This window comes from Heptranchias perlo, chromosome 40 (assembly GCF_035084215.1).
Source record: "Heptranchias perlo isolate sHepPer1 chromosome 40, sHepPer1.hap1, whole genome shotgun sequence".
Lineage (NCBI taxonomy): Eukaryota > Metazoa > Chordata > Chondrichthyes > Hexanchiformes > Hexanchidae > Heptranchias > Heptranchias perlo.
The window spans coordinates 2662970-2675607 of NC_090364.1; the positions used below are offsets into that span (position 1 = coordinate 2662970).

At 42.2% G+C, this 12638-nt stretch overlaps 1 protein-coding gene across 4 annotated transcripts in view; it reads left to right on the forward strand.

Annotated features, from left to right (window-relative positions):
* tnrc6ba (trinucleotide repeat containing adaptor 6Ba) overlaps positions 1 to 12638 on the forward strand; it is a 124294-nt gene that overhangs the window by 67557 nt on the left and 44099 nt on the right. For 3 of the 4 annotated variants that reach the window (XM_067974333.1, XM_067974335.1, XM_067974336.1), the window contains 2 exons: positions 3570 to 3669; positions 11917 to 11938. In XM_067974333.1, the coding sequence (XP_067830434.1) occupies positions 3570 to 3669; positions 11917 to 11938 (122 nt within the window). The remainder of the gene's footprint in view (positions 1 to 3569; positions 3670 to 11916; positions 11939 to 12638) is intronic. The other variant, XM_067974334.1, reaches the window with a different exon arrangement.

Sequence of the window (12638 nt, forward strand, 5' to 3'; positions counted from 1 at the left end):
ACGGAGGATGGTAACCCATTGTACCTCATTCTGAAACTTTGGGTACATAGTGCACAAAATGTCCATTTGGTTTGTTCCCAGAAGTGTTTGATTCAGCTTCAGTGGATGTTGCATTAGAAATGGTTAGAAGTGAAGGTTTTTAAAAAAATATTAGAGTATCTCCTGTGGTGTTGCTAAGGGGAATTGGAGGGTGTGTTGCTTTACAGCCTTGGTCTGCGAAGTCCGGACAACTACAATCCCACCCGCTCCCAGCAGAGCCAGAAGACCTTCTTTAACCCCAGCCCAACAGCAGGGCTTCTCTTCTTGCAGGCTGTGTGTGCGTGCGTGTGCCCTTTTCCCTCTTCATTCCTTCCCCTCATGTGTTTTTGTAGTGCTTTCTCCCTCCCCTCCCTGCAGCTTCCACGCTTCTTTATGGGAACACTGTGGGCAGGGATAGAGTGAGGCTACAGTAATCTTGCAGGGGGTGCTCTTGCCAGTTGTATTCTTGAGCCTTAGGGTTGGAAAGTAGATGCAGAAACTAGCAGACAACTCCTGCACACACCTGAGGGGGCTGGGAAGTTGGCCTTGTGGGGTGAGAAGTTGTTGGAGCCAAGTTTATGGGTAAAGTTGTGATATTTTATATGACTAATTTTATCCTAGGTGCGTGTGTAAAACAGTGGTGGCTGTATCTTAGAACTGTACCTTTGGTGGAATGTAATTAGGGGAAAGGTTTTGTATAAGATGTTTGGTGAATTACAAAAGTAAATATCAACCAGTGGGTAGATGAAAAACACACCAACTTAAATACTTAACCATTGCAAATTGACCAGCTTAATAAAATACTCAGCGGTCACAACAGGCATGCGAAATGCCATGAGAAATGCCATGATAAACACTAAGAGCATGTGCCAGAATTTCTGCTTCTGATCTCCATCCAGTGACCCCCTGCTATAAGAGTGTGTGTTTGGATGTAGGGTGAGGACAAGATTGAGTTACTCAACTCCACCCTCACAGTTTAAAAGCTTATCACTAGGGTCATTCGTGAAGAGTGGCCATTTTGGGTAGGGTACCAGAGCACTGCCAATGCCTGTAGGAATTGTGGCCTGGTGTGAGTTGCTGCTTTAGGATAGACTGGAGAAGCTGGGGTTGTTCTCAGAGCAGAGAAGGTTGAGAGGAGATTTGATAGAGGTGTTCAAAATCATGAAGGGACTAGACAGAGTAGGTAGAGAGAAACTGTTCCCATTGGCAGTAGGGTCGAGAACCAGAGGACACAGAGTTAAGGTGATTGGCAAAAGAACCAAAGGCGACATGAGGAAAAACTTTTTTACGCAGTGAGTGGTTATGATCTGGAATGCACTGCCTGAGGGGGTGGTGGAGGCAGATTCAGTTGTGGCTTTCAAAAGGGAATTGGATAAGTACTTGAAGGGAAAATATTTGCAGGGCTACGGTGAAAGGGCGGGGGAGTGGGACTAGCTGGATTTCTCTTGCAGAGAGCTGACACACGGGCTCAACTGGCCAAATGGCCGCCTTCTGTGCTGTAATCATTCTATGATTCTGAACATGCTAAGAGTATATGCCAGGATTTCTGCTCCTGATCTCCATCCAGTGACCCCTGCTATAAGAGTGTATGTTTGGATGTCGGGTGAGGACAGAATTGAGTTACTCAACCCCACCCTCACAGTTTAAAAGCTTATCACTAGGGTCTAGGGTCATTGGTGAAGAGTGGCCATTTTGGGCAGGGTACCAGAGCACTGCCAATGCCTGTAGGAATTGTGGCCTGGTGTGAGTTGCTGCCTTAGGGAGAGAATAAATAAGTTTTTAAAAAAAACTTGGAGCAAATTGATAATCTGGAGGTGATTTTGCCATGTGTGATTATACATATTGCTCTTATCTACAGAGAGTGTATTACAAATATCCTGACTGAGAATGTAGATTTAGAACCTACTGAACAGTTTATAAAATAAGTGATGGTTCCGCCCGTTGAGCCAACTGTAATTCCAGCCAGCCAAGACAGCAACAATTTAGAATACAGAGCGAGCCAAAAATCTGTTCACAATCTGGGACACAAGTATGGATAGTATTGCACATACTGGAAGATCCCACGGCCTGTTCTGTCTGGGATTTATCCCTTTTTTAAAAAACTGTGTTGTTGATGGTTTACTTCGCTGGTTTATGTAGACACACTGATTTTAAATAAAAACAGAAAATTCTGGAAATATGCAACATGTTTATCATCATCTGGAAAGAGGAAAGAAGACATGTCAGCATTCCACCATCAGAATATTTAAAACCCTCATTTAAAGGGAAGAGAAGTCAAGAGTACTTTTTGTTCAAAGCAAGAACAAAACTGATATAAAAAAGATCACCCTCAAACCTTCCTCCCCTATAAATAAAAGTTACAAAATATGTCAACATTGGCTAATTTTTTTTTCCCTCTCCCTTTTTTCCATTCAAGTGTTGGTTTTGGTTCAGTTGGTAGCGACCTCGCCCCTGACTTAGAAGATTGTGGGTTTAAGCTGCGCAGAAATTGAGCACAAAACCTAGCCCGACTCTCCATTGCAATACTGAGTGAGTGCTGCATTGCATTGTCAGAGGTGCCGTCCTTCAGATGAGAAATCAAACCAAGACCCCGTCTAACTCCCTGGGCAAGAGTATGAAGGGACACGAAGCTAAGGCGGGTAAATGGAGTTGAAGTAAAGATCAGCCATGATATAATTGAATGGCAGAGCAGTCTCAAGGGCTGAATGGCCTCCTGCTGTTCCTATGTTCCATTAATACTGTTGGTTTAACATTTTTAATGGATTCCATTCGCTTACTGCATGGCATCTAATGGCATTCCCTGACTTTCTTTTACTTCATAGAATGATCTAGCACAGAAGGCGGCCATTTGGCCCATCGTGCCTGTACCATAACAGCAATAAGAGCAGCACTGAATCCCAGTTCTTGCAATATCCCACGGCTGCGTGGGTCTTGAGTGGAAGCCGAGAGGCCCATGGAGCAGCAAGTCTGCCAAAGGCACAGGGTGGGGGGAGAAAGTGTGCTGCAAATGGCCCCCGAGCTATATTACGAGCGGCACTGCACTAGAGATTCCAAGTGAACTACTGTAGTATTTTAGTCGCATGAAATCAGCTGCAATTTAGTGGTCCTTTTCTTTTGCACAATCTGACCTGGCACTGATACTTGTGTAGCTCGGGCCCCTTCTTGGCCCATTCTGTTCCCTGTGTCAGACCAGTGGAATTTTCACCCCCTGTAAAATAATGTTTACTCTTTGCAAGAAATTGACCCCTGACTTAATCAAGAGGACTGTTAAACTTAATTGCTGCTGCTTCCAGACTAGTAACTGATAATTAATTCTCCTGACCGTGAGTATATGATAGAAAACCTCAAAGTAACTGAAAATGCTAGTTGCACACAGCTGGGTCCCTTAGCATCTGCAAGGAGAAAAGACAGGTTAACTTTTCAGTTTCCAGGCATTGGCAGTCCTGCTTTGTATTTCCAGCCTATTCTGTTTTTGTTTTTATTTCTAGCACTTGCAGTTTTTGTTTCCTATTCTAATGAAGTAACTGTCCTTTTTGTGCGTTGCCTTATAGAGAGAAGGAAGAAGAAAAGGAAGAACAGTTAATGGAAGAAAAGAAAAGGAAAAAAGAGGACAAGAAGAAGAAAGACGCCACTCAGAAGGTGAGACAAAAGGTCTGGTCCTTTCACTGAGTACCCAAATATAGTTTTTTTTTTAACAAATCCCTTGTGTTTGTCGATAGATGGTGCAGGTTTGTATTGCTATTTCTGTATTTTTTTGAGTGTGTAGACTGTATCCTTTTGATTATAATGGATTACAGCCACAATACTGTGCTACTTGCCCAGATGGATGAAATTTAGCAGCATGCAATTAGGAACACAGGAAAGTACAGGACCGGAAAAGATTCTGTAATCCATCTGGCCAGTCCCAAAAACGAATAGCTCTTAATTGCCTACTCCCTCAAATATCTATCCAATTCTCCCTTAAATTTTATGCACTATTAGCCTCCCAGGACTGTCCATTCCTCACATTTCCCACCCTCTGCATAAAACTGTTAAATCTCAACTGTCTGTGCTCCTTTCCTCTTCTAAGCTGGTACTCATGACCACTGGTTCTGGATTTTGTGGCAGTCTTTAACATATTATTGAGGTTCAGCCTATTTATACCCTCAAGAATCCATTTCCCTTGAGCCTTCTCTTCTCCAGAGTAAACAAATCCCAGGCTCTTCAATCTCTTAGCTCAAATATCTTAAGCTCAGTATCTGTTGTTGGCCTTTTCTATACTACCTCCAGTGCCTGGAAAAGCCTTGCTGTAATAAGGAAACCAGAACTGTATACAGTACTCCAGGAGTGGCTGTACCAGTGCCTTCTACAGACTCATCATTACCTCTTAGGATTTGTGCTCTGTCCGTCTGGCTATAACATCCTAGAATCTAGTTAGCTTTCCTCTGTGTTACTGCACACTGCACTGTGGGTTTCCGTGGGCTGTCCACCAATGCCCCCACGTCACCTTGTGTTAAATCCTAACGGCCATAGCCATTTAGTTTATGTTGCCATTGTTTATTTCCCATGCCCAGAACATTAGCTTGCATTTGTCCGTATTAAGTGCAATTTGACACTCATCAGAATGTCTTCCCAACTTCAGTAGATTCCTTTGTATTTGGTGTGCATGTTCTCTGTTATTTGAACTGCTCCGCACCCCCCACCCCAATTTAGTGTAATCTGCAAACTTAGTTTTGTTTCTGGCCTCAGCCCCAGCCCCAAATTACTTGTATGCACTGTAAACAGAAATGGCCCCGCTAGTGACAGTGTGCCATGTTGGCACAGTTTCATTCACAGCCACCCTTTGCTTTCTCTAGTTCAGCCAATTTCCCGTCCACCTCAGATGCTTGCCCCAGTTCCAGGCCTTCCAACCTTGTGGACTGATTGCTTGTGTGCCATAGTTTTAGAAGATTTGCTGAAATCTAAATCAATCACATCCACAGAATTTTCTTCAACAAGATCTATTGTTTCTGAAAAGCAAGACCTCTCCCATAAATCCATGCTATCTTCTTAGCTTACCACTAGTGTTTTATTATCTCTTTCAGGATTCCTTCTAATACTTGACAGATGTTAGGCTTGTAGTTTGGTGGCTCTCTATGCCCATTTTAAAAGATTGGTGTTATGTGAGCCCCACCGGTTCCTTATTTGCCAGCTTGCTGTGAATATATTTATAGAAATGCTTGACCTTACTTTTTAACTTCCCTGCTATGCAACCTCATTTTCTATTTTGGGTCATCTCACCAGTTTCTTAACCTCCTTTACCTTGTTCTTGAATTTGTTTCAGCCCACTATGTGACCTGTAGCTTTATACTTTAGGAACAATTTATTTTTTTTTGCCCTTATTCCTATATTTCTTCCACTGTTGCTCATAATAGTCTTTTCCCTGTTATCCTTTTCCTTTGATGGTCTGTATCTGTTCTATGCTTTGTGTACAATATTTCTATAAACAAAGTACATTTTTCTCCTGTGCTTTTCCCCCCTCTAACAGTGGTATCCAGTCCTGTTTCTTGAGCTCACCCCTCATCCCTTCAAAGCTGCCTTTCTAAACTTGAATGTTTCTATTGTACTTAATCACTTTCTCATCCTAAGCCTAACCCTCAACTCCACCACATTTTGGTCACTCTTAGTGTTCTCTGACTCTCACCTGCTCTGCCACCTCCTGGTTGTTGTTTAGTATCAAGTCCAGTAGTGCCCCTGCTTGTGTGGGCTCCTTGACCCATTGTTCCCTGTAACAATCCAATACTGTGTCCAGGATCATATTTTCACTCCTGTTGCTCCCTTTATCGATGTCACAGTCTATCCCTGGTAAATTGAAGTAACCCATAACAACTGCATCTGTTCCTGTACGTGACTAAAGTTCTTGGTCCAATCCTTCTGCCCGATATGGTGCTCCATAGCATACGTCCACAGTGGGTTTCTTTACCCCTTTCATCTCCTATCCCTGACCATAGGTTTTCAACTTATCCACACCCAAACCAAATGGGTCCATCTCCATTATAATTAAGTTCTCTTTCACTTAAAAAGCTTCATCCCTCCCAGTATGTCTCTTCTATATCTATGAAGTAATCTATATACCTGTACGTTTTTCCAATCTTTATCAGTGCAATGTCAAATTTAACTGGGCAGCATTCTTTTGTCACTCAGCAGAATATGACCCTTAGTTAAGTGTTGCATAGTTATTTATCTATCTGAGATTGGTACTTGTATTATATCACTCTTGCTACACTTGCAATGGAGAGCACTCTATTGTGGGGTTATCAGAGAGGAAGAGATGTGTTTGTTGCAACCTCTACCTTATGGTTCAGGTGGACCATAAGCTCCATCCCATCCCATGCCTCTAAACAAAGGCTCAGCGAGTTTATTCAATGAGTAGCTGAGTTGTACAGACCGGGCAGATCCAAGATTCAAACCCTAGTGTGTGCTGAGTTAGCTGATTTAAAAAAAGAGGCAGTAGTACAGATCCTACAATTGGATTTCCATTTCTGATCGCTATCCATTGGTCCCTGCCGGTCCCTTTGGACGTTGGATGAGGCTAGAGTCGGGCTCTGCTGCCATGTCTTGTCAAGATCAAAAGTTGCCGATGCTCACACATGAAGAATGACCATTCGAGCAAGGTACCAGCAGGTGATCAGCACTGGAGTAATCCTGCTTCAACAAGAATCAGTGCCTTCAGGGGAGATGGGGAGAGAACTGGGGGGACAAAATCTTCTGCACCACAATAGGAATTGACACATCAACAAAAGTGTGTGAGATTCAGAATGGGCAAACTCACCTGAGTAATGTTTACATTCTTATGCAAATTGGGCATGATGTCTGGTCTTATCCAACAGAATGAAGAAAAATAAGATCGGTTCCTAGTAAAATTCCACTTTCCTAATGATGTAGAAAACTCTTCCTGCATTTGATCTTTGTCACATTTGCAGGGTACTGGGTGATGCAGTCAAATAGACATTGGCTTTTCAGCTCTTGGAACTGGGCTCAAATCCAGCCTTGGCTGATGGGTCACAAGTCTCATCTGTCTGCTGGTTATAAGAGTGCTTTGTGAAAATAATTTGGGAGGGCTTAACCAGTTCCTAGTGGGCATGGAAAACAATTTGACAATAATTGAAAATCACACTCACAGAATTGAAGTGTCACATTGATGCAGTAGGGGGTACTCGTCAGGCGGAAGCATATTATTGGAGCAAATTATAGGGCACTTCACCTCCCCTACAATTCGATAACTGACTTGAACTCATTGTCCTCATTACTTGAGGGCATTCCAATCTTAAGAAACTCTTAGCTGTTGGTTTCAGAGTGCCATCGGGGATAGGTGCCCTCTCGGGCAGTGAGGCATGAAGTTGAGTGAGCTACCAGGGGGAAAGACAAGATCCTTGAAGTGAGATGGACAAGGGCATGAAAGCATGGAGAAAAGCTCATTCAGCACATCAGCCCCACTCCTTGTGCAGGCCATATTGAATCTACCCCGTTGTGGACTCTACCATGCTCATTTAATATTCAGAAGGAGAGTTCTGTATAAATATTCCTTAATGCACAAAGGTGATCGAGCAAAACTCCAGCATATTCATTTTATCCTCACATCTCAACCATTCAAAGTTGGCTCGCTGTCCTCTAGGCAGTTGTTCTCCCTGCACCACAGCAACCAGAATGCAAAAGTATGCAAGCCATCTCCATGCCTACATTCTGCATGCTTCAGGTTTCTGCGGAACACAGCAAATCATGTAATTCAAGGGCTTGTGAGCTCTTATGCTCTCTTCCTTCCCCCCCCCCCCCCCCCTTTCAATCTTGGAGTTGCCATTGTCTCCAATCAATATCAAGTAAATGTTTGCAACCTTTTTCTTCTGTCTCCAATCTTCTCCCCTCCTAAAAACATGGACTCTTACTTTGGGTGCTTAGTGGTTGCTCTCTCATGTCTTGCCAAATGTGCATTATTCATGTGTGAGCCGGGTTGATGAATGTTGGTGGGCTATCTAACTATGGACATCACTGCTGAACCCCGTCCTGTTCTTGCCTCATGTCCACAAGTACAGTTTCGGCCGGGATCACTGGATAGTGATCAGAAATGGGAACTGAGGCTGATTTTCCTTTCCCTAATCACTGGAGTCAGTTATAGCTCCCTTACTGCTCTCTTGACTGATACCTGCTAACTGGGCATTGACCAACGTCGGACCTGGCAACTTCTGGTCAACTTTACCTCCGAGCCATTGGGGTAACACATTGTAGGTTTTATTCATGTTAGTGCATTTGATTTGGGGGAGAAGAAGAGAGGAACCTTAAATTTGAGCTCTGGCAAACTTGGACCGTTTACTAGAGCAGTGATCTGTACTGAGATTAGGTTTTCCATTCAGTGGTAGAATGGAAACTTGTAATGAAGCCAAGTTTTCATGCTGCCATAAGAGCTGGAGAGAATACTGATTTCAGCAATTTGGATTTGTCTCCTATTTTGCAAGGGGCCCTTTCTTCCTGACAGCAGATAGGCGAGGTACGTATCCACACCACATAGCTTCATAAAAATATATGGAGTGCAAACTACAACTTAAATCAGAAACAACCTGGTATTGAAAGTTGAGTAAAATATAAAACCTGTTTTGAGGTTTTTTTCTCCTCTCTTCTCTTTCTTCCCCCCCCCCCCCCACCCAACCAAAAGAAAACAAAAAAAACTGTTCACTAATATCTGTTGTCAAACACAAAGTATCGGAGTTAGACAGAACATGAGTGCTTCCTACTGCACAAAGAGCTGCTTGTGTCGGCATTCATGTGACATTATCCATTGTTGTGAGCTTTCCCAGAGCTTTCGGGTGGGAGGGGAGAAGGTGTTGGATCTTAACTGTTTAAGATCTGTTGCAGCAATCTGTGCCCCTCATAATCTCGAAGCTGCCTGTTACTTCACTATCCAGCGCCTTTTGCCTGCTGGCATTGAGTTTCCAAATTCATTTCATGCTCACCTTCTATCGGATTCATCCTGTGTTAATATAAGCAAGCCTGTTTTAAACGAAACCTGGTTGGATTAGTTGAGATGAGATTTTGTGTATTTGTTTCAGAAGATTTTGTTACGTACTGCAGTGTTGTTAAATAAATCAATGGCCCAAGTGTTTGTGTTTTTCACTTAAGTGTACATTCTGGATAATGAAAGTTATGATGTATTGAGAGATTAAGCAGGATGAGAGAGATGAACAAAGCATGAGGCAATTAGGAGCTGCCTACTTGGTCAGTTATTATCACTGTTGTGAGATTTTTGGCCAAATTTAAACACATTCTTTTTATACACCCTTTTCTGTTTTTCTTTTCCAGTTATGTGTTTTGAAGATTGTATATTTGAATGCAGTGCTACAATTTATGCTACAGTTTTAGCCTCTAAAGCCAAGGTGCGGTTACAGTGTACCATCAGTGAGCCTCCCCTTCTGCGAAAGAAAAAGTGACCATGAATTAAGCTGAACACAAACGTTCACTTTACATGTAACATGACCAGGGCTACTGGATTACAGTGACAAAGCATGTTATTTTTATTACATGGGGTGTCTGGAGTTTTTATTGCAGTTTGGGGAATCTCGTTGCTCAATTGTAGTGGCCTTGATCTTGATGTCACAATGTCTGCTTCCTGTTGTGAACAGTTTAAGGGCGATGCTGCTCTGGCTTTCACCCCACCCCCATCCGAATGACAACTGAAATTCCCACTGTTTAGGGATTTGCTGATGAGCAGCATTGTTGTCATTGTGCAAGTTATTGGAGCTTCAATATGCTATCCCATCGGGCTACCCTCGCACACCAGCACTCTTCTCTAATGCTGAAACAGAGTTCATGCTGGCTGTTTGCTCCAAAATGTTGCATACCAGCTCCATGTGTACTATTGTAGGAAATTGAAGTGTTGGTCAATAATGCCACTTCGGTGGAGTGAAAGTTCATTCCTTAATTGGCTAGACTGTCCCTGCTCCCTATTTCTAACAGGCCGTTCGGCCCATCAGGTCTGTACCTGTGCATTTTTCTGTGAGCTACCTAGTCTAATACAACTCCTGCCTGCTCCCCATACCCTTTAACATTATTTTTCAAATAACTAATTTCCTTTTAAAAACAAATTAAGGACCCCGCTTCAACGGCTTGTGGCAAAGGATTCCACATTATGAGTTCCTCTTTAATTTTTTTCATGATTGTCTTAAGTTTGTGCCCTCTCACCAACCAACTCAAACAATCAATCACTATTTTCTTTATCATAACCTTTCATTACAGACTCACTCCATAACCTCATCTTTAATGAGAAAGGTCTAATTTCTCATATCTGTCTACATAACGGTAACCCTTCATCCCTGGTACCATCCTAGTGAATCTATGCTCTACCTTTTCCATTCCTTTGTATCCTTCCTATAGTGGTGCACCCATTAATTTTTGTGAACTTTTTAGGCAGTTTGGAGCACGTGATATCAACTTCATCTTTGATAACCGACCTGAAGAGCAATTTTTGGTGCTTCTTGCTGTATAAACACGTGTAGTATTAGACAGATTTCCACATTAATACAGCGTAGTTTTGGTTTCTCAGAACAATTTATATTTTAACTATTAGAATTTGTTTTTGTCCCCTGCTCCAGTTCAGTGGTTGGCCTTGACAACAGATGTTAATGTTCTTCACAGGTGTTTAGCTGAACGTGGTCAGACTAAAAGCCAAGATGTACTTGTACAAAAAATTTCTAAAAGATAAAAGTTTGATAAAAGAGACACAGGTGTGAGGCAGCTAGGTGAAAAACTGGGTGAGATACTTGGGTGTTTATTGGGCTGACAAACTGTGCAATTAGGCAAATGAATGGACCAACAATAGCTTTTACACTTTGCATGCTTAAATGTGAAGTGCTTCAAATCAGTGTGCACTTCACCAGGATATTTTAACACTGAGTTCATAATGATTGTGAGGGGCTGGGCTGTCGGAAGGTGAACTTCTGTTTCCCCCCAGCCCTGGGAAATGGAAAGAGAAGGTAAGTGGAAGTTAAATGTAAGGGTCTTCAATTTCTTCCAGACCAAACTCCAAATACATTTGTGTATACAGAACAGAATGTCTTTCGCAATAACCAGAATCAATGATACTAATCAAGAACTGCAATAACATTTCACCTTCTGCCTCTGTCTCTTCTACTTTTCTCAATGTTCTGGGTTAAGCCAAAAATCAGGGTTCTACAGCAGTAAAGTGATCCTTACTGTACCAATGCACTAAACAAGGCCAATGACAACATTGGAGCTGACCCTGCCAGTGGCTTAAAATATACATTATCTGTCTCTGTTTGATCACCATCCCCTCGGCGCAGGTCAACATAACTCCTCATTGAGTAAAGTTCTGTTTTACCACAGTTGTCTTAATATTGGTGATTTGGCCATTACACAGGTAACCGGGAACTCCTGATTCTGCAATGAAAACTGGATTGTCACTATCCAGGATTTTGTAACCTGATGTAGCTCTTGGTATTATGACAGCCATCAGGTGCCACTTGCTGATTTTACATTTGTTGTTCGGCACCATTCCTCTTAGACCCATTGGGAGGCTGATGCAGAAACTTCAATGCCATTTTCAATATGTGCAGAATGGATGGAACTAGCCTCACGTGTTCAACAACCGAGCACACGGGCTAACAAATCCAACTCTCACGGGTGAGTGAGTCTTCAAAGCCAGCTGGACTCTGTGGAGATTGCATGTTTACATTTGAGAGGATCATCGGAGGCAGGAGAGCCCTGCGGTGATGCTCAGTGCCCCCCCCACCCCCCAAAATGATGGTAAAAAGGCTATTGAAGAACCCATTAGGGGTTAATGAATTTGAGGGAGTTGGTATTTGAGGAGGATCCTGCTGATGTTGTGGTTTGTTACTTTGAACTCACACAGCACTTTGTTTTTTTTTATTTCAGGTTACAGAACAAAAAACCAAAGGTAAGAGACTTTTTAAAATCTCTGGAGCAAAGTTCAAACAATTTACTTTTGCTGTATCTACATAAATATACACATGTATATAAACACAGACACAACACGTGCATATATAAATATAGAAACACACATTGGGATGAGCAAAACATTCAAGTTGAGCAACCTAACTAAACTGACGAGTGTTTAAAGTACATTGGAGTAACTGCAATGTTTAAACTCCCTCAGGGTATTGTTATTGGGACTCCCCTCTCTATTATGCTTGTTGTGTACTGTATTTCTGCCCCAGCTCACATAGAATGACAGAATTCTAATAGAATGATTGCATGACTGTATAAATCTAAATTCAGGGAACACTTGCAATAAGCCTCAGAAGCTTCATTGTTGTCTGAACCAGTTGAATCAACTTGGATTGCTGCATTGTAACTATTCTGAAGTTCCCATTATTTTAAGTTTTTTTTTAAAAATGTGTACTGGGGACTGAAATGAGGGAAATTCACTTCAAACGAGGGAGTGTTGCCAAATTTTTGGCACCTCGTACCACCATCAGAGGGAGCCATTGTAGCATCCTTCATAGCTGAAACCAGCAGGGAAATGGTTGACTGCCTGGCTGCTGTGTGTGTGTGTGTATATATATATATATATATATATATACATACATACATACACATATACACACATTTTAAAAAAAAATCTCACTCTAGCATCT